The sequence below is a fragment of the Staurois parvus genome, unplaced genomic scaffold (assembly GCF_062004578.1).
Source record: "Staurois parvus isolate SC_StPar_1 unplaced genomic scaffold, SC_StPar_1.0 ptg001321l, whole genome shotgun sequence".
In the NCBI taxonomy this organism is placed as follows: domain Eukaryota; kingdom Metazoa; phylum Chordata; class Amphibia; order Anura; family Ranidae; genus Staurois; species Staurois parvus.
In genome coordinates this window covers 331,355-353,916 of record NW_028319117.1, presented here as the reverse complement: position 1 = coordinate 353,916, position 22,562 = coordinate 331,355, and the positions used below count along the sequence as shown (strand labels likewise).

The following is a 22,562-nucleotide window of genomic DNA, read 5'->3' as shown; positions in this document are numbered from 1 at the left end:
GAGGGCTGTTGGAGGGCCGTATTAAACCGACCCCCGGGCCGTAATTGGCCCGCGGGCCGGACTTTGGACATGCCTGCTCTAGGGCAAGGGTGTCAAACTGGTGGCCCTCCAGCTGTTGCGAAACTACAAGTCCCATCATGCCTCTGCCTTTGGGAGTCATGCTTGTTAACGGTCAATCTTGCAATGCTTCATGGTACTTTTAGTTTGGCAACAGCTGGAGGGCCACCAGTTTGGCAACTGTGCTCTAGGGGCACTGACTGCTAGAGAGGGAATCAGAGCACCCACCCCCTCACCCCAGAGGACCCATCACCCACGCCCGTACCTTCCTTCTGCTAGCTGATTGCTATTACATTCCTACCAGTCCTGGTTACTCATAGCAACAGCACGACTTCCCGACAACTCCCTTGGATGGTGAACTCTTTGTGGTAGCCACTAGTCCTTCCTCTTCATCCCCATGTGTGTGTTACAGGCGGGGGCGGACTGACCATTCGAGCATTTGGGCACTGCCCGAGGGCCCGGGGTCAGTAGGGGGCCCCATGAGATGCTTCTGGTACCTTTCATTGGCTTTTTCATAAGCTTTTTTTGGGTGTGGGCGAGGACACAGGGGCCCCATGATCCCCTATTGTCAGTCCGCCCCTGGTTACAGGTCCTTTTGTTTTGGATACCTTCAGGCACCCCTTTGCAAGGCTTCAGACCAGGCATGAAATAGTTAAGGCAACTTTACTGGAATGTTCATTAGTACAGACCAAAATGTAGAATGGGTACAAAAGATGAGTGTAGTCCTAACTAGCTAGTGTAGCCTCTATTTGTACCTTTCCCAAAGTTTAGAGTCCTTCAAGTCCAAGGCCATTAATGGTGGTCCTGGCTTCAGGTAAGGCCCTATGCGGGTGACCCAATAGCTTCAGTAAGAACATGGTTCAAGCAAACCTTCCCTCCAGTCCTATGTGTGTGCTTCCGACCACAACTGGCTGACCTTCCCCTGTATTTATCGGTCCACAAAAGAGGGCATGACTCGAAAATACCTGGGAAAATGTCTTAGACACTGTTAACCCCACCCCACCGTGGGCAGCCTGAACTCACTGCATTACCACACATTACAATTAACCAGTTCTGCTCCAAAGCTATTTTTTTTTATTTTTCACACACATGAAAAAATCTTAATTTTTGGCAATAAAATTACTTAAACCCCCAGAACATTATCTATTTTCTGAAAACCGAGGCCCTCTAGAATAAAAAGGTGATTTATTATAAATATGTCACATGATATTTGCACAAATGTTTATTAAATGCAAATTTTCATGAAAAAAATATAATAAAACGCATTTTAGTGCAAAAACGCACACTAATACCTATTTTTTGTTAAGATTTAGAAGAGGAGCTTTCGTTGAGTAAATGGATATCAAACATTCCATGTCTTAAAATTACGTGCACCTGTGATATCGCCAAAAACTACGGTACCCAATATTCATCATAGGTGACGCTTTAGAAGCCTTTACAGCAGTTTAGAGTTAGGTAGGAGCTCTTGTGCTACAATGATTGTTCTCACGCTGACATTCGTGGCGTTATGTCACACGTGTGGTGCGACCGCGGTTTATATATCCGTGCACATCTCAGGCTTGTGTTTGCGCAGGTGTGCGCGGCAATGGGGGTTACAGCAGTTTTTTTTAATTTTTATATTTTATTGTCATTTTATTTTTTATTTATTTGTTTATACTTGATTGCTATCACAAGGGGCTAATAAACCCCAATGTCTCCCCTGTCCTTCACACCATCTAGCCAAGCACAGATCCGATTGGTTAGATGTGTCCCCTGGCTGTACTGGCCAGGAAAGGGCGCATCACTTCCGGTTCCAGTAATTGCCCCCCTTTCTGTGCCGATCACCCTCCCTGCCCATATCCCATTCACCCTGCTGCCTGGGCCTCCCCTAAAAGCTGGCTTCTCCTCCTCTCCTTCTTGCTGGCTTTCAGCTGCTGCAGAGAGAGCCATGCAGGGGATCAGTTCCAGTAATTATCCCCTCTGCCATGCCGATCACCCTCCCTGCCCACATCCCATTCACCCTGCTGCCTGCGCCCCCCTGAAAGCTGGCTTCTCCTCCTCTCCCTCCTGCTGGCTTTCAGCTGCTGCAGTGAGAGTCATACAGGGGATTGGTTCCAGTAATTGCCTCCTCCCCCGCTGCACCCATCACCCTCCCTGTGCACCATGTGTTTCCCCCGATGTGTGCCCCCACACCCTGCAGTGCTGCCGACTTCCCTCCTCTCCTTCCCACCGGCAGCTGCAAGCACACAATAAGATCCTTCAGGATGGAGAGTGGTGGAAGGGTCCAGTAAACATATCACAATCACCTGGCTCTTCCTTTCCTGAATGAACACAATGAGTGATCGGTACCGATCGCTCACTGTGTCCATTCGTAACTGAATCGTAGAAACCTGGGGGGGGAGGGTTTAGGGGGAAGGGGTGGCCCTCTCAGGTTGGCTGTATGGGGCCTGTGGTTTCTAAAAGCAGGGTACCTAGGCACGTTCATATACCAGAAAGTACACTGCTATTTTTGAGGAGGAATTCCGGGCGAAAGGGACATATTTCAGGGTGTTGCTTCCACCACTTCTAGATGTTCCAGTTTATCAACTTTACCTGATGAAGCTTAGACTAGGAAGTGGTCAAAAGGAGGTGAAAAAATCTGCATATGGCTCAGATGGAACTCAGAAGCAGCTTAAACTGGCCTCAATTGCATGCTGAATGCAGGAAGACATGGTTTTGGTTTTGGGTTTGCAACAATGCCCAAAGTGTGTGTTCTGGCAGACCACACTGCCTGGGGAACTGAGCGCTCTCTGTGTCACTCGCCTGCTGTGTTCTCATAATAGGCAGTGCTGGTACGGTATATGGCAACAATACAAAGGTCGTTCTTTAGGAACCTTGGCAAACCTCTTCCCTGGATTATGATATATTCAAGCACTTGACCACCCTTACTGTGATATGGGATTTTGCACTTCTGCCTCACTGTGGCATGCATACGCCGCCGGCAGATCGCTTCTGCTGTGAACTGTCACAGCAGAAGTCGATATGTAAGTCGGATGTTCACCGGCACCCGCAGATTATTGGGCAAGGAGGAACAACAGAGCTCTGCCTATGTTTACATGATCTGACAAGGGGAGTGATCGATCGTGTGTCAGAGCAGAACTGGGAACACGATCCATCACTTCCTCTTGTACCAGCACCACCTAGTCTACACCAAGCACATAGCTACGCACACAGTTAACCACTTGATCACCCTAGATGTCAACCCCTTCCCAGCCAGTGTCATTAGTACAATGAATATTTTTAGCACTTATCACTGTATTAGTGTCACTGCATCCCACAAAGTGTCAGTTAGTGTAAAAATGTCCACCGCAATATCAATTCGCTGATCGCCGCCATTATTAGTATAAAAAATACAAAATTTAAAATTCCAGTATACAGTATATCCCATAGTTTGTAGACGCTATAACTTTTGCGCAAACTAATCAATATACACTTATTGGATTTTTTTTTTCATCAAAAATATGTAGCCGAATACATATTGGCCTAAATTTATGAAGAAATTTGATTTAAAAATTTTTTTTTCTGGATATGCTTTATAGTAGAAAATAAAAAATATTGTTTTTTTTTGTTCAAAATTGTTGGTCTTTTTTTTCTTATAACTCAAAAAGTAAAACTGCAGAGATGATCAAATACCACCAAAAGAAAGCTCTATTTGTGGAAAAAAAGGACATAAATTTAATTTGGGTGCAGCATTGCATGACCGCGCAATTGTCAGTTAACAGTATCGCAAAATTGGCCTGGTCAGGAAGGGGGGAATCATCCGGGGCTGAGGAAGCAAGGGTTATATGATAGCCATGTGGCTGCCAACACTCTCCATTGTACATGACGTCTGCAGCCGGAGTCAGTTGGAATGTGCCATTCTTGGATGGACTTCATCTTCTTTAAACAATCGTCAGATATGAATATCATACTAAACCACTGAGCAGAGGTGAAGATAACTGGCATAACGATCGCAAGATGTGACTTGGCTTTTCCACCTCTATTATGTCTTATTGATGTATCAGTAGTAAACGTTTGATCAAAAATTGGCCAACAATGTATGGGCAGTCTATAAAAATTCAGACTAGAGCTGTTACAGTGAATGCGTTTATATATTTGTGTCGATAAAGTCCGCTCTTTTTCTTTGGTAACATTTGTTACAAATATATTTTGTACATATTTGAGGATGTGGCACAGTAAGGGTCTTATATACACTGTATTGCCAAAAGTATTGGGCCTCCTGCCTTTCCACGCACATGAACTTTAATGGCCTCCCAGTCTTAGTCCGTAGGGTTCAATATTGAGTTGGCCCCGCCCATTGCAGCTATACCAGCTTCAACTCTTCTGGGAAGGCCGTCCACAAGGTTTAGGAGGGTGTCTATGGGAAGGCTGGACCATTCTTCCAGAAGCACATTTGTCAGGTCAGGCACTGATGTCGGGGGAGGAGGCCTGGCTCGCAGTCTCCGCTCTAATTCATCCCAAAGGTGTTCTATGGGGTTGAGGTCAGGACTCTGTGCAGGCCAGTCAAGTTCCTCCACCCCAAACTGGCTCCTCCATGTCTTTATGGACCTTGCTTTGTGCACTGGTGCGCAGTCATGTTGGGACAGGAAGGAGCCATCCCCAAACTCTTCCCACAAAGTTCGGAGCATGAAATTGTCCAAAATGTCTTCACTGGCACTAAGGGTCCAAGCCCAACCCCTGAAAAACAACCCCACACCATAATCTCCCCTCCAACAAACTTTACACTTGGCACAATGCAGTCAGGCAAGTACCGTTCTCCTGGCAACCGCCACCCCAGACACGTCCATCGGATTGCCAGACAGAGAAGCGTGATTGGTCGCTCCAAAGAACACTAGGGTGTAGTGGTGGTGTGCTTTACACCACTGCATCCAACGTTTTGCATTGCAGTTGGTGCTTTAACCATTAGCTGCCCGGCCAATGGCCATTTGGCGGCCGGCCAAAACCTTCAGCTTTCCGGGTGGACGCCATATGGCGTCCTCCCGGGCATGCGCAGTTTGCGCGCCTGCAGAGCCGCGCAGCGACACGATCTGTCACCGGCCGTGTACCTCGGACACGGCCGATGACAGATCTGAGTACTGGCCCCGTTGCCGGTACCATGTGACCTGCTGTGACCCGGGTTGCATTTTTGGTGTGGTTTTTAAGTCCCATGTCCTGAAAAAAACGCAGTAAAAACTGCACCAAAAAATGCAGCAAGCAGGATTTTAAAAAAACGCACCGATTCCGCAACATATTATTGTAAGGAGTTCCATAGGAATACAGGGTCACATGTTTTTCTCATGCAAAAGCAGAAGAAAAATGGATCATTGTGAAAGCCGCTTAAAAATGGTGGAAAGGAGGCATCGTATTGCCTTCTCACTGCCTGTCAAACACCCTCTGAAAAGCACACTGTGGAGATAAGGAGATGTCCTGGCACACCTTTCCTGGCTGTGTAGTCAGCAAGTAAAAGCAGCCTCAGCTCACTTTATGTAGGCCACACCCCAACGCGTTTCGTCCTGCCACAGGGCTTAATCCTAGGGGCAGGGCGAAAAACATTGGGGGGAGCGTGGCCAAGATGGAGTAAGCTGATGCTGCTTTTTACTTGCAAACTACGCAGTCAGGAAAGGTGTGCGGCTGCCTGGACATCTCCTTATCTCCATAGCGTGCGTCGACTCAGTACGGACTCATTTCCAGCCTCCATCCTCACAACCGAATCCACCTTACCGGACTATGGTAGCCTGAGCGGGGCCCCCAAGTAATATTCAGGGTTGCGCCACAGTGAATCGCTTTTCAGAGGGGAGGGCCTCCACATGTAAGAACGAGTCCTTAGTATCACCTCCATGGTGGCCCCACTATCACCCAGTCTGAGTCTCTCTTTTTTTTTTCCCTTCCCCACAGTGTAATAAAACAGGAGGAGATTGCTTCTACCAGACATACAGCTCAGGGGTGGACGCTGTCCAGGAATGGTATCGTTTCCAGTATATAAATATCCTGGCCCGAGTGCCCAAGGATGGCGATGTCACTGAAGAGCAGCTGGAGAATTTTATCTTTGCCTGTCGATATAATGAGGAACATTGCATGCAGACGGGGTACGTACCTGAACGATCGTTCTCAGAAAATGTGGATCGTTTCAACTAAAAATGTTGCGGCTTGCATTCCAGCACCGTGCGGACACGGCCTGCCTCCAACACTGAAAATATACTATTAAAGGGTATCTAAAGCCAGGGCTGGAACAAGGTCATCCAATGCCCAGGGCAAAACTGCCAAACTCCTCCCATGCGGAGTACGGGGTGGGGCTAATAGTGGCGCACCCTGCATGCCACACCGAAAACATATGTATTATATGAAGCTCCTGCATGAGGGTGGACGCCACTCCGACCACAAGCGGAATCCTAGATTGAGATGGCCTCAGCCGTAACTCCGGCCACAACCACTGACTTGTTTTTTATAGCGCAAAAAAGTAAAAAAAAAAACCCAGTGATGATGAAATACCAATAAAAGAAAGCTCTATTTGTATGAAAAAAAAGAATAATTTTTTTGGTCTACAGTGTTGCACGACCGCGCATTTGTTAGTAAAGTAGCGCGGCTCTGTACAGAAAAAAATGGCCTAGTCGTGAAGGGGGGGTTAAAATCTTCCAGAGGGCAAGTGGTTAATGAAGTCAATGTTCTCCTCTATTCTCCTTTCCTCCTCCACAGGCGTGACCATGAATGCCTGTGGGATTATTATTATTATACAGGATTTATATAGCGCCTACAATTTGCTCAGCGCTTTACAAAACAAAGGTGGACATTACAGTTACACTACAACTTGGTACAAGGAGAAACAGAGGGCCCGGCTCCATGTGTACGTGTAGTTACTCTGCTGTAATGAGAAAGTGTTTGTAATTCTGTTTGTTTGTATACCTGGGAATAAATATATATACTTTCTTTGAATGCAGGAACTACTCACATTTCCACCACCCCATCTACGGTAACTGCTACACGTTCAACCACAACCACTCTGACAGTGACACATGGAGCTCCTCTATGCCGGGGATGAAAAACGGTCAGTTCCTTGTTCTAGAAAACCAAAATCCCTAAGAAAAAAAAAACCTTGTATGCAACGTCTACTGAAGGCAATTTTCAAATATTTAAAATGATGGAAATGTTAATATTGGTGTGGCTCTAGCCCCACAGGGGCCGCTTGATAATGCTTGTTCGAAGTGGTTGTCCTGACCTTGCAAGCCTCCCGACACCTCTGAGACTCGGTTAAGACATATTCTACCAGTATAGGACAGCCTTTCACAGCCTTTTTGTCCCCAAGAAAACCATTGGAAATACTTTTCAGATCTCAGTGAACCCCTGCCAAAATGAATTTATTGGTGATTAGGGAGAAGAATGCTCCTTACATTGGTCGTTAGTGGGAAGAATGACCCTTACGTTGGCAGTTAGTGGGAAGAATGTCCCTTACGCTGGCGGTTAGTGGGAAGAATGCTCCTTACATTGGTAGTCAATGGGAACAATGCCCCTTACATTGGTGATCAGTGGGAAGAATGTCCCTTACATTGGTGGTCAGTGGGAAGAATGTTACTTACATTTGTGGCCAGTGGGAAGAATGTCCTTTAGGTTAGTGGTCAGTGGGAAGAATACCGATTACATTGGTGGCCAGTGGGAAGAATGCTCCTTACATTGGTGGTCAGTGGGAAGAATGTCCTTTAGGTTAGTGGTCAGTGGGAAGAATACCGATTACATTGGTGGCCAGTGGGAAGAATGCTCCTTACATTGGTGATCAGTGGGAAGAATGCTCCTTACATTGGTGGTCAGTGGGAAGAATGTCCCTTACATTGGTGGTCAGTGGAAAGTATGCCCCTTACATTGGGGGTCAGTGGGAAGACTTTGTAAGAAGGCTAGAGGGTGGATCATTGTGCAGGGTGCCTTTGGGTATTGCTGGTACTCCGCCTTTGAAGGTTGTGGCTATGCCGATGATGTGTCTGTTATCTCTGGGATTGAGGAGGTGGTCTCTGTGATAGAGCAGTACACGGAGGCTTCTGGCTCTAAAGTCAACCATGAAAAGAGTGAAGTTTTCTGGATGGGTGAGGAGGGTGAAAGCTTAGAACTTCTGGATGCCTTCCTAGAGTCCCAGCAGGACTTCAAATGTGGTCCTATGGTCATCGAAATTGGGAAAGCAGGTTGGTGGATGCCAATGCAAAAGTAGCGAGCTGAAAGAGATGGAGGCTTTCCTTGAGGTAGAGGGTTGACTTGATTAAAACTTACCTGATTCCGATATTTTTGTATGTCAGCTTCGTCTGTATCTTGCTGGTATCTCTCTATGTAAGGGTCTACAGCTGTTTTATCCAACTGTTATGGGGAAATAGGCTGAACCTGATCAAACGCAATGTAACTTACCTGTCCAGGCGGGAGAGTGGCCTAGGAATGGTCAACCCAATAATTTTTTTTTCTCTATTTAAAATACAATCTTGGTAATATGTTAGCAGAGACCCCGCCGGGATGGGTGGGTATTTTTCAATCTTGGTTTAAGCCTTTTCTGCATTGCTGGGAAGATGGCGGGCCAGTGAAAAGTCTGAGAGTCCGACATGGCAAGCTCCTGGCTTATGTTACCCCATGTCTGAAAATACTTCAGCATTGGCAGGTGACAGTGGAGGATATCAGGTCCCTTCCCAGGAAGCTTCTGGAGGAGAGGATCTTGGCTTCTGCTTTCAGTGTGTCACTGGCCTTAAAGGATTGCCCAGGCTCCGTAATGAGGGAGGGATTGCATTTAATCTGGAAAGAATCCCTTTGAAGTTTAGTGATCAAGCCTAGCTTGCTTTCCATGGAAGGCAGGGAGCCTGAAGCATCGCCCTGTGGATGATCGGGATTGTCCTAGAGCAGAGTGTGTTGATAAAGTGGAGTCTATGGACCACTTTCTGCTCCAGTGTCCCTTTTAACATAGAGGTGTCCATCTCTGGGTGAGGGCCTTTTTCTTATGCTGTTCTTTTCACTCCCTTAGTTTTTGTTGGTTAAAATCTTCTTTTTGAAGAAGGGCTGCATGCATAATGGGGGTGGGGTTGTTTCTTGACCTCTCAGGTTTGATGTTTGGTGTAGTGATGTGAGTTGCATTAAGATTTATTTCCCCCAGTAATGACATGTTCATTTTTGAGAGGTTTGCTTTTGTCTGACAGCATATTTTGCTATATTTATTTTCGTCTATGTGTAAATATGTATATAATTATTTATGTTTGTAAATTCTCTATATTATTTTATGTTTATTGATTGCAAGACTTTTAATAAAAAAAATTGGGAAGAATGCTCCTTACATTGGTGGTTAGTGAGAAGAATGCTCCTTACATTGGTGGTTACTGAGAAGAATTTCCCTTACATTGGTGGTTAGCAAGCAGAATTTCCCTTACATTGGTGGTTAGCAAGAAGATTTCCCCTTATATTGGTGGTTACTGAGAAGAAAGCTCCTTACATTGGGGGTCAGTAGGAAGAATGTTCTTTATATGGGTGGTCAGTGGGAAGAATGCTCCTTACAGTGGTGGTCAGAGCGTTCCTCTTACAGATACTTTAACCTCTTGCCGACCGCGCATAGCCGAATGACGGCTTCACCGCGGCCGGCCAGTTCTGAGTGGACGTCATATGACGTCCTCCCAGAATGCGCTCTCCTGCGCGCCCCAGGGGGCGCGCACCCGGCGATCTCCGTGATCGCTGTGTCCTACGGACACAGCTGATCACGTGATGTGGTGAAAGGCCGATCCCACCGGCCTTTTACCACGTGATCAGCGGTGTCCAATGACACGCTGATCACAGGGAAATGCAAGTGCCGGTTCTCGGCTGCACTTTCCTCACGCTGTCAGATCGTGAGGAAAGTACTGCCGAGAACCGGCAGTTGTCAGAGCGGGGATCGGCACCGATCATCAGGGCACTGATGATCAGTGCCCTGATGATCGGTGCCCAGCAGTGACACCCGCAAGTTCCGCCCAGCAGTGCGCCCACTAGCCCCGCCCACCCGTTCCCAGCAGTGCCCCCACCTGTGCCCAGCAGTGCCCCCACCTGTGCCCAGCAGTGCACCCACCTGTGCCCAGCAGTGCACCCACCTGTGCCACTCTGCAGTGCCACCTACCTGTGCCCAGAAGTGCCACCTACATGTGCCCAGCAGTGCCACCCACCTGTGCCCACCAGTGCCACCCACCTGTGCCCACCAGTGCCACCCACCTGTGCCCACCCACCAGTGCTGCCCACCAGTGCCACCCACCAGTGCAGCCCAGCAGTGCTGCCAGTCAGTGCCACCAGTCAGTGCCCAGGGGTTGTGCCAGCCAGTGCCGCCAGTCAGTGCCCAGAAGTGATGCCAGTCAGTGCCGTCTATCAGTACCCATAATCAGTGTCACCTATCAGTGCCGCCTATCAGTGCTGCATATCAGTGCCGCCTATCCGTGACCCCTAATTAGTGCTGTCTATCAGTGCCGCCTATCCGTGCCACCTCATTAGTACTGCCTATCAGTGCCCTTTAGTGCTGCCTATCAGTGCCCATCAGTGCCGCCTATCAGTGCCCATCAGTGCCGCCTCATCAACGCAAATCAGTGAAGGAGAAAAAATACCTGTTTGAAAAACTTTATAAAAGAAACAAATAAACTTTTTTTTTTTTTTCAAATTTTTTGCACTTTTTTAATTTATAGCGCAAAAAGTAAAGCGCCCAGTGGCGATTAAATACCACCAAAACAAAGCTCTATTTGTGAGAAAAAAATGATCAACATTTCATATGGGTACAATGTTGCATGACCGCGCAATTGTCAATCAAAGTGCGGCAGCGCTGAAAGCTGAAAATTGGCCTGGTAAGGAAGGGGGTATAAGTGCCTGGTAGGCAAGTGGTTAAAAGATCATGTAACCTGTAACACCATTGACTCTGCCAGGTGGTACTGGCCTCCAATCTATGTAGGCATCATCAGATAATAGATGACTCTACCATGTCTCAAGGAACCTCTAGAAAACCCTGGAGGAACCCTGGTTGAGAATGGCTGGTATAGGATAGTAATGCAAGAGACGCCATTATTTAGTAACACCTCTATATTAATCTTGTTCAAAAGAGTAATGAGTAGTAAGCTTCAACTAATAAACTGAAACACCAGCAGTAAGAGGGGAAGAAAAGGATTTTTGTCTCATTAACTCCCTCTAGGCCACGGTTGTCAAACTGGCAGCTCTCCAGCTGTTGTCAAACTACAAGTGCCATGAGGCATTGCAAGTTGACAGTTACAAGCGTGACTCCCAAAGGCAGGGGCATGATGGGACTTGTAGTTTCGCAACAGCTGGAGGGCCGCCAATTTGACATCCCTGCTCTAGGCCACCGGTGCCACAATGATGGATGCAGAAAATTATATAAATGTATACTCCAACTTAAATAGATATAAGTACCCTAATTTGAATAGCAATGGCCTTAAAAGAGTTCTCTTTAACTAGAAAATGAAACTTGAGTCCTGATATTTAAAGTTTCTGGTATGGTGGTGCCTATTGCTTTCTGCCAGCAATGGTGGGGCCCATAAACAGTAGTGAATACTGGTAATTCTATGAAGTTAAAGAGAACAAAACAGGTTGTGATACTCAAAGCAAAGGTCTCCTGGTACTGCGGTGTAATGGTGTCTGCATGCAGTGCCTCTAGAGTGATGACTGAGGGAGGTTGGGCATCCACCTGCTCACCAGTCCCATGGATAGCAGGGCCTCCCAGGAACAAGAGTTCTTGCCCAGGCTCTTGGCTGTTTGCAGGGATGTCCAGAATTACCTCCTGATGGCCTGTCAGCAGAGATGTCCTTGTGAAGACCGGACAGTGACTGTCCCGATACAGAGAAGCTGATGAAATCCAGGTGTGGTGATCGGCATCACCGCTGTGCTGAACTGATGTGCAGAGTCCCGCAGTGGTAGCCAGCAATCTGTCTCTGGAGGAGTCCCCCTGTAGTCAGCTCTGAATCCTGAATTAATCCTGAATGAACATCTGCTGGGATCGGAAATATTTTTTCCATATATTTCAGGGAGTTGTGTTTTTGAATCCCCTCCCATAGCTGATTCTATATGAGTAAATACTGACCCACAGTCCAGTCTTTGCCGTGTGTCCTTGTCTAATAATGCACAACTGTCTCTTGAATACAATGTGGGCCTGGCCCTGCACCTATCATGCATGTGCACCCGGGTCCCTGATCACCCATATTTATGGTTTTATACTCCATTTGGAGTATGAATATGGACTCGTCTATAGTGATAAAAAGGGAGATCGTGGCACACCTGTGCAGTAGCTGCAGAATCGAGCCAGGAAAAAGGTTGTGCAGAACCCAGAGTCCTCTGAGGGTCCATAATGGACAGCATAACTTAAAGTGGTTGTAAACCTCAGACATGAGCTATGAACAAAGCATATCCCTCTATAGTGTGTACTTGTCTCAATCCAGAGCACTAACTGTCTGGTGCTTCATTCCTCTGCTATCAGCATGACTTCTGACAAATTTTGCTGATATACGAAAAAAAGTGACCTGGGAGGGAGCCCCAGCACACAGCCTGTGATTGACAGTCTCAGCTCTGCTTCTGTATGCTGTATGAAAGGAGGGGGGGGTCCCTTCCCTCCAATCAGCTCTGCAGGTTGTAATTTCAGCTCCCCCCCCCTGTTTTCTGAAAGCTCAGAAGAGCTGTTCAAATTCTGACTTTGAATAGATTTAGAGAAGTGACGATAGCAAATAAACAGGTACAACTTATGTAGGAGGATTTATTTAACCTCTGTGTGTCATCTGAGGCCAGTCACTTTACTGAGTACATGTAAGGGTTTACAACCACTTACGAAGCAAGTTTCCCCAGGATGCATTGCGCATGGGAAGTTTATAGCACCACCCCCGTGCATGCTGGAGTCTGTGGGTAGCACGTGGTGTCGAGTGTGGAGGTGTTTTTCTTTTTTTTTTTTTTTTTTTTTTTTTAATTTAAATATTTATTGGCTTTTCATGTTATTACAAAAAAATTCATAAAAAGAAACACAATACATTTAAGTAGTCTTAACATTTCTATTTTACCACTTCTAATAACTCTTTTCTTGCCCTCCCCTCCCCCCCCCCTTATTACCCTCCCCCCTCTCCCTCCCACCCCTCTGCAAGTTCACCAATCTCACGAGGCCCAATCACTTTAAATAACTTCCTAATTTAAGATTTTCTATATTTCTCCTTCACTTCTGATTTTTCCCATTTTTCCCATCTCGAATAGTATGTTCCCAGCCTATCTTCCTGCATATAGTAAGATTTTTCCATTCTACTGATCTGATTTACTCTGTTGATCCAGTCTTCCTCCTTCGGCTCCTCTGTTTTCTGCCAGAACTTGGGTATCAACCCTTTTGCAGCATTTAAATAATACCATACGCCTGATTCTTTATATTTATTTACTGTTATCTCAACGTTATGTAAAAGACACATCGTTGGGTCTAACCCTATGTCATTTCCAGTTATTATTTCTATCAATTTAACTATTGTTTTCCAAAAAGCCTGAATTTTCGGACATTGCCACCACATGTGAAACACCGTGCCTATCTCTCCACATCCTCTCCAGCACATTTTTGAATTCTCCCCACTCATCCTGTGCTCAATACTCGGTGTAATGTGCCATCGTGTCAAACATTTATAGTTAACCTCCACTTCTCTCATACTAACGTTCTCGTGTGTCAATCTAAATATCTTTTTCTGTTGATCCTCATCTAACACCACCTCCATATCTCTTTCCCACTTCGTTATAAAAATTAACTTTGTGTCTGTGTCTAATTCTGTGAGTATTCTATAAATTTTTGCAATACCATGTTTCCCATCTCTACGTGTTTCTAACAGCCTTTCAAACATATTCCACTCCTTCTTTAATCTCAAGGGTTTTGGTAATTTCCCAATAAAACATTTTAGTTGGTAATATTTCCACTCATCTATTCTAATAAAAATATCTCCCTTCTTCTCTTTAAGTTCTTTAAATGATCTCAATTTCCCCTCTACCAGTACATCTCTCAGTTGCACATCTTCCCTCTCAAACCATCTCCCTGATATCTCATCCTTTCCTGGGGGGAAGTAATCAGTATTTGCAAGAGGCATTAATATAGAGTTGAATTCCCATTTCATATTTTTGTGTAAATTATCCCATACCCTTAAAACATTTAAAGTGTAATTACTTGTGTTTTCATTAATTTTTCTATAATGTGCTGGAATCCATAGCATCTTACTCAAACTAATCCCACTCAGTGCATTTTCAATTTTTACCCAACTCTTCCCCTTCTGGTTAAATGTCCAATCATAAATTCTTGCTAAAATTACTGCTTTATAATATCTCTTGACGTCGGGTAGTCCCATTCCCCCTTTTTCTTTAGTCCTACTCAGTATTTCATATGATATTCTTGGTTTTTTATTCCTCCAAATATATCTTGTTAACATTTTTTTTATTATCTTAAAAAAAGACTCTGGGAGTTTAATCGGAACCATTTGGAATCTATACAGTATTTTAGGTATAATTACCATTTTAACTAGGTTTATACGTCCTATCCATGATGGGTTTCCTCCTAATATTTTCAATTCTTCCTTAGTCTCATTTATTAAGGAAATATAGTTTAATCTATACAGTTGTTTGTAAGAGATAGCGAGTTTTATCCCTAGGTATTTTAAATCTTTTTCTCTCCATATAAAGGGGAATTCTTTTTGTAACTTTCCTTTTCACTCTTTAATATATTGATGTTCAGGATCTCTGTTTTTGTTGGATTAATTTTTAAGTTTGATAGTTCCCCATACTCCTTCAAAAATTTCATTATATTTGGTAATGTTATTCTGGGGTTACCTACATAGAATAATAGGTCATCTGCATAGGCCGCTACTTTGTGTTCTATATTTTCGATCTGGATTCCCTTTACCGCACCACTGTTCCTTATCATTGACAACAGGGGTTCCAATGACAAAACATATAGCAGGGGGGACAGAGGACAGCCCTGTCTTGTTCCATTGGACATCCCTATGGATTCCGATCTCTCTCCATTTACCGTAATAATTGCGGTGGGTTCCCTGTATAGTTTACCTATCCACTCACGCATTCTCTCTCCAATCCCCAACACTTCTAGGTTGTCCATCATGAAGCCCCAGTTCACTCTATCGAACGCCTTCTCGGCATCAATCGACAACAGCACCACCGGGGCTTTCTCTTTTCTACTTTTCTGGATTAGCATCAGAGTTCTCAACCCGTTGTCCCTACCCTCTCTCCCTGGGACAAAACCCACCTGGTCTCCATGGATCCATTCTGGCATTAGATCTTTCAGCCTATTTGCTAGGACCTTTGCGTACAACTTAGTATCGGTGTTCAATAATGAAATTGGTCTATAGCTGGAACACTGAGAGGGGTCTTTTCCTTCCTTATGAATGAGTACAACATGGGCCTGAAGAGATTCTCTTCTACCCTCCATCCCTCCTCCCAAATCGTTCATATACTTCTTTAACTTAGGTAACAATATTTCACTATATTTTTTATAGTAATTAACTGTGTACCCATCTGGTCCTGGGCTTTTTCCACCCCCCGTACTTCTTAGTGCTGTTTTTATTTCATCTTGGGAAATTTCCGCATCTAGGGCATTCAGTTGTACCTCACTTAACTTTGGTAATCCTGCGTTTTTTAAATAGTTCTTCCTTTTTTCTTTAATATCCTCTCCAGTTTCTTTTGACGAGCTTTGGGGTCTAATATTATACAACTTTCTATAGTATTCCGTAAAGACTTTAATAATCTCCTTAGTTGAGTAAACCAACTCCCCGTTAGGGTTTTTTATCTTTTCTATGTAATTTCTATTTTTCTTTTTATTCAGAGCTCTCATTAAGTATTTTCCTGGTCTGTCTCCCCATCTATATCTTTCACTTAATACCTTATTATATACTCTTCTCCTTTCCTCTTCCATCAATCTCTCTAGCTCATCTTTTTTATTCATTAACTTCTGTTTTGTATCTCTTGTTATTTTCTTCTTTTGTATCTGCTCCAAGTCCATGATTTCTTTTAGGAGCCCACTGACCCTCTCTCTTCTTTCTCTTTTCTTCCTTGCTCCCATCGCAATCAGGATTCCTCTTATATATGCCTTGTGACTTTCCCATACTGTAGCTGTCGATACTTCCTCTGTCTCATTCTCCTTAAAATATACCTCAATCTCTTCCCCAATCTTCTGAGCTATATCTTTGTCCAAGAGAAGGGCCTCATTTAGTCTCCATCCTAGGCCTCCCGTCCACCGTCTCCCCCATCCCATTTTCATAATGACAGGGGCATGGTCCGAGAATGTACTCATCTCTATTTCTATTTTAACCAACAGTTCTATAAGTTGGTGATCTATTAGGATATAGTCCAGTCTCGAATATATCTCATGTGCATTGGAGAAGAAGGTATAGTCTCTGTCTTTCATATGCATAATTCTCCAGGTGTCCACAAGTTGGTACTCGTGGATCGCTTTTTTCAAAGCTCTCAGAGACCTACCACCTTCTCTCTGCACAGGGGAGGTTGTATCTTTTTGTGGATCCATACAGAGATTTAAATCTCCTGCTACTATCAAACGCCCTTTTTTAAAGTCTATCAATTTTTTCAGCAGACCCTTCAAATAGATCTCCGACTTTTTGTTGGGGCAATATATATTGGCTAACGTGCACTCGATTCCCTGTAATTTGCCTTTCAAGAACAAGAACCTCCCCTCTGGATCGGTCTTTCTATCCTCCAACTCAAATCTCATGTTCTTTGCCAACCCTATTGCCACCCCTTTTGCTCTTTTAATTGGAGAGTCAGCGTAATACCATGTTGGAAAATATTTAGATTTTAATTTTACATTTGACTCTATCTCAAAATGTGTTTCTTGTAAAAATACCACTGATGTTGCCCTATGATGTAACTCTTTAAACAACTTAAATCTTTTCCCAGGGGAGTTCAACCCGTTCACATTATATGTTATAAACTGTATTTCTTCCATCCTACTTTGTTCTGTCTATCTCTCCTCTAACTCGCCTCCTCCTCTTAGATCCTTCTATCTTGCAGAATATTAACCCAACCTCCCCTCCCCCCGCTCTCTCCCACCCAACCCCCCTCACCCACCACCACCCCCCAATCCCCATCTCACCCCCCCGCCTCCACCCCCCCTTTCTCTTTTTTCCCCTACCCATTTTTAGGCTTGTAATCTGCCTACAAATCATTTGTGGATACGGTTCCACGATTGATTTAAAATTTTTGGGTGTAAGCTCCGCCCATGGACGGCTACCCCTTCTCCGGCCTCCCCAGATCCCCTTTCTCTATCAACTGGGCTCGAGAATAACCTTTACTCCACCCCCTTAACCAGAGCTTCCTTAAGGACTTCCACATTGACAGGGGTGGGGTAGGGGGGATGGGAGAGTAAGAGAAAAAAAAAAAAGGAAAAACATATTTTTTACCTAAGTCACCCTCCCTTCTCTCACGAACCCCAAGACCTCCCTCCTCCTCCCCCCCACCCGCTGCCAGTCCTCTTTTCTTGTGTCAACCGTAGCTTCCTTTTCTTCTTCTTTTTCTTCCCAGCCAGCTATCTCCAATCTTTGCAAGTCCAGTCTATCACAAAAGTCTCTCAGATCTTCCGGGGATCTCAGATAAGCTGTAACCCCATTTTTCCACCCAATTAAAGATGCTGAATTACCCCATTTATACTGCACATTCTGCTTTCTCATTTGCTCCAACAGGGGTCTCAGGGATCTCCTCCTCCATAGAGTCTCTGATGTTAAATCCGCATAAATTTGGATAGTCAAGTCTCCATATTTAATTAATGATCTTCCTTTGATCTTCTTCCATATCTCATCCTTGACCCCAAATTTTTGGAACTGAACAATTATATCTCTCGGTCTTTCTTTCTCAGTAGCTTGTTGGAACTTTCCTGTTCTGAACACTCCATCTAGTTTAATCCCGTCTGTTTCAGGTCTGTCTCTTATGGAGTTTAAAATTTTATTTACTAATTCATATAGTGTTCCCCCTTTTACAGACTCTGGAATTCCTCGTACTCTAAGGTTACTCCTTCTTTCTTTATTTTCTTGCACTTCCATCCTATAGAGCAGTTTTTTCTGAGTTTTCTCTAGATGGGCTGTTTTTTTCCTTATATTATCTATGGTTTGGGCCTGGGTTTTAACTTTCTCCTCTGTTTCTTCCATTCTCAATAGCAAATGCCCTAAATCGTTTCGAATAGCTGTCATTTCATGTTTTATCGTTTTCTCCAGACTTTGAAACATTTCTATCATCTCCTTCTTATTTGGTACTTGTAGTTCACCATCAAGATCTTGTTTCCCCAAGCCATCCGCTATTTGTTGGTTACAGGAGCTATTCATATCCAGTGATAATCTAGGACTATTTCCTGAGCTAGTGTCCATTTCCCCTTTTGCGCTTGCGCCTTGGGCCCTTTCTGGCGTAATATGTCCATGTGATGTAAACTTCCTTATCGTGCCTGTTTGAGACCCTTTGAGCCCTGCTCCCTTGGGACCTTTATTCTTCATATCCTCTATATGTCTTTTCTCTTCTATATTCTCTGGATGGGATTATACCGCTCCTTTGTGATATGTGGACCTGATATACTTGTTATTTTTTCCTTATTTTTTGTTCTCCTGAAGCACCTAGGGCTCTTCTCTTGTTCTCTTCTAGACCCAGGGAATCCTCCCCTCACCTCCTTGGCCCCTTTGTCCCTAATGTCACTTAGGGATCTACTACGCCATAAGCCCCCATCAGCTCTCACTCACCCCGACAGCGGCTCCAGGCTTGAGTGGGGATCCTTCACAGCAGCTCAGCTCAGTCCTGGGCGGGATTCCTCTGGATCTCCGACACTGTGCTTCACTTTTTCCATCTGAATTTCGCCCCAGGGACACAGGGTGATTCTCCTGGTATTCCCGGGTCTCCCTGGTCCAGGATCAATCAGCCGGCCGAGGGTAGTAGTCAGCAGTAAGCCGGGGGTAGCGAGCCACAAAAAAAAAAAAAAAAAAAAAAAGCCGGTAACAGCGGAGCGGCAGCTCCCTGTCACATCAGGACGCCGGCCGGTCTTCTCTTTCCCCCCAGAGATCCTCCGCGGCTGGTCACGTGTTTCCTCCACATCACCTCACTTCCCAGCCGCTTGGATCTCTCTCTCTTTACGAAGTGCCGGGGGAACCGGCGCGTCTCTGCAGCCTCCGTCCCACGGCCATCTCCGGCTCTCCGGGCCCAGCTCCACGGCCCTCCAGACTCCGGTGAGACGGTTTCTACAACGGGTCACTGGGGAGGTCGGGAAGCGGGAGCTAGCAGCAAGCTAGAGCCACTCGCTCCCCACAGCCGCCATGTTCAGGCTCCTCCCGCCGAGTGTGGAGGTGTTTTTCAATGCATTCCTATGGGAAACCGCGTTTCGGTTTACAAATTTTTCGCAATACGAAACGTCCCGGAGAACGCATTAAATTCGTAAACCGAGGTACCACTGTAGTATATTTTATAGACCTTTTGTATTCATGATGTTAGAATTGGTCACAGTAAACCACAATATTTACTAGTCACACATTAAATCTTTTATCTTTGCAGGTTTAACACTTGTCCTACGCACCGAGCAGAACGACTACATTCCGCTCCTGTCCTCCGTTGCAGGTGCTCGTGTCCTGGTTCACGGCCACAATGAACCAGCATTCATGGATGATGGTGGTTTTAACATCCAGCCTGGTGTGGAGACCTCTATTGGCATGAGAAAGGTAGAGTTTAAGGAAAATTCACACAAAAAAATTAGAATCGTTAAGCTTTTTGAATAGGTATTCATGGGCCTGCATTTTGGTTATGGATACCCCATTTGGGAGAATGGTTACTGCATTGTGAAGGTTTGGTCCTGTAACAAAAATCAGAAATTTACCTGTGGCACCATCTTGATCTAATGATGGATGGGTCCTCTTCCACATATGAGGTGGTATCAAAAATTTTTGAGACTAGTTTTGTAACATGCCAACAGATGGTAGCACAAGGCTGCATGCACAGTCACAGGTAGCATCGACCTTCATAAGTCAGTGTGCCAAAAGACATTGTCCTGTGTATATCAGGAGCTGTGCAACTGGTGCTATTCTGACCATGTGCATTACCACACCTACTATTTCATCATCAACAGCAAGTTAGAACAAAGATCAAATGTGAAATTCTACGTGAAACCTGGAAAATCTGCTACAGAGATGTTTGACATGATTCGACAAGTTTACGGCAATGCTGCCACGAGTCGTTCTAAGTGTTTTGAGTGGAATGCGCACTTCAAGAGCAGAAGAAAATCACTGGAAGACAACGAGAGATCAGGAAGACCTTCAACGAGCTCGACCCATGCAAATGTCGAAATGTCGAAACCATTCGGCAACTTGTGCATGATGATTGTTGGAGAATCCAGCTCAAAGGTTGCCGTTTTGACAACATTGCGGAGATCCAGCGTGAATAGGAGAAGGTGCTTGACGAGCTTTAAAACTGGAAGATGGCATCCATGTATACAGGGACACAATCAGTAAAGGCCCGAGAGAGATCCTGGACACTGTTGCTGTTTTGACCACTTTTTATGAGAGATTGTTTCAGAGTCTGCTGGCTCAGAGCTGTTTCTAGTGTGGGATCCCCCTGAAGCTGTATGTCCACAACCTCTTATGATAGAGGTCTACATTGAAGATGTTCATTTTACTAGAGATTGTCCTCAGTTCAAGTTGCACTAGTTCTGGAGTATCCCAAGGCTCACCCTATTGTCCATCCCAGTTGTTCAACCAATAAACCCAAAAAAGAAACTTCTGCCTGGTAATTGAGTGGAAAGAATGAGAAACTGCTGTGTGCCTGGCTGCTGTGCACCCAACCGGTAATAGAATCTGGGACAAACAGCAGGACCAGTCAGGAGTCTGTGCTACACTTGTAATGTTACTAAACGTGTAAGCAAGATATCATGATCCAAGCATCTCACCAAATATGAATGTAAAATAACAGAGTACCCCAATACCATTGCTATTCACCAATTAACAGAAGTCTCTAGTTGGTGAACATACTCCAAAATAGACTCTCATCCAAATAAAGTCTCTCATCAGCTTTTTTTTATCTCTTAGTTACCCCTGGGGGAACATGCTTCCTGGTCTGTGTTACCCCAGAGAAGGTGGGCACTCTTCTTGGTCAGATGGAAAACCAATGCAGCACTGCTCCCTTAGGAGTTGCTAAAGATTTGGGTCCCCCCTATGGTCCTGCACACCCAGGCAACACGCATTTTCTTCAGACTTACATTCCAGCTTGCATACCGGAGACAGTAAACAGTCCTTGGGCTTTTTTTTCTAGTTTTATTAGGGGTATTTGAACTTGGATGGGGTAATGGGTGTATGGGATGCCCAAGGAACAGTAAACTGAGGACAACTTCCTGGCAACTATGTACAAGTTTTTTTACAGCAAAAAGTTCTTTCTTGGAGAGCTCTTCAGCCACCCCAGATGAATCCTCTTCTAATCCAGCTATCTGGATGAAATCCCTGGGCAAGGGGATCCAGTGCCTGCCACTTTAAGTTGAAACAGTCAAGAGCTAGTTAGATTTCCCACCAGAATGCACCTTTCCTCTTAACTAGCCCGGGGGTGTAGGAGTACTCACTCTTCCTCTCCTGTGAGCTTGTTGGGTTGGTGGCTTCTTTCACGCCTGCTGGGATGACTCCTTCCCTGCTGCACAGGTGGTCCTCTCTCAGGACCTCCTGAGGTTGAGTGATCCTCCTTTCCAGCAACCCTGCCTGGATTTAGGCCCCTTCCCACTGAGCCCCCTCCCAGCCCCCTCTGCATCTCAGCCGTCTCTACATCTTCCACCCGAATTCTCCTGCTTCTGACTAGGCTCAGTCACTCTTAAGGGCTGTCCTGACCCCATGCCATGCCTCCTGCCTGAGGATTGGCCAGGATCCCTCTAGAATGCAGACCAGTTCCTCCTCACCCCCATCCACTGAGTTCTAGAGACTTCTTCAAGTCTCTAGATCAGGGGGAGGTATCCGTGAGCTGATCTGCAGAGCCTCTCAGCCCTGATCAGAATTTGACCCCTCTGACCATCACCGAGCTGCTACTCAGCCTTCTAACTAAAAATTGATCAGCTAGATCCCCCTAGCTACCTAGGAAGCTGCTACACCAAGTAGTCTCATAGCTCTAGAGAATAGTTTATTTTTTCCTTGACTGCCTCTACAGAACGATTCCTCCACCCAGAAAGCAATGTTTTTTCTGTATATTTTCTCAAATCATAAACAGGACCTTTGCCATAGCTGGAAAGTGTTAGAATCTCTGCGAGGTTTGCATTCCTGTCCATGTTCCCAATGGGAAGATTTATCATCACTGTGTGGCCACCAGAGCAAGAAGTGCTGGGAAAAGCCCCTATCATAGATAAAGCCAGCAATAAAAATGTAAAAGTCTATCCAAACCATTAAAAAAGATTACAGCTGAAGTTCCACTTTAGTGTTGATTTTCTTGACCTTTTAACTACAACAGTGCTAATTACCAGTTAAATAAAAAGACAGAATAAATGGACTGTGGAGTGGTTGGCTAAAGACCCAGGAAGGCCA

General features: G+C 45.1%; 1 protein-coding gene across 1 annotated transcript in view; it reads left to right on the top strand.

Moving 5' to 3' along the window:
- SCNN1A (sodium channel epithelial 1 subunit alpha) overlaps positions 1 to 22,562 on the top strand; it is a 153,057-nt gene that overhangs the window by 56,805 nt on the left and 73,690 nt on the right. Inside the window, exons 4-6 of the mRNA XM_089661183.1 lie at positions 5,950 to 6,140; positions 6,990 to 7,096; positions 19,573 to 19,736. Coding sequence (XP_089517309.1) covers positions 5,950 to 6,140; positions 6,990 to 7,096; positions 19,573 to 19,736 — 462 coding nt within the window. The remainder of the gene's footprint in view (positions 1 to 5,949; positions 6,141 to 6,989; positions 7,097 to 19,572; positions 19,737 to 22,562) is intronic.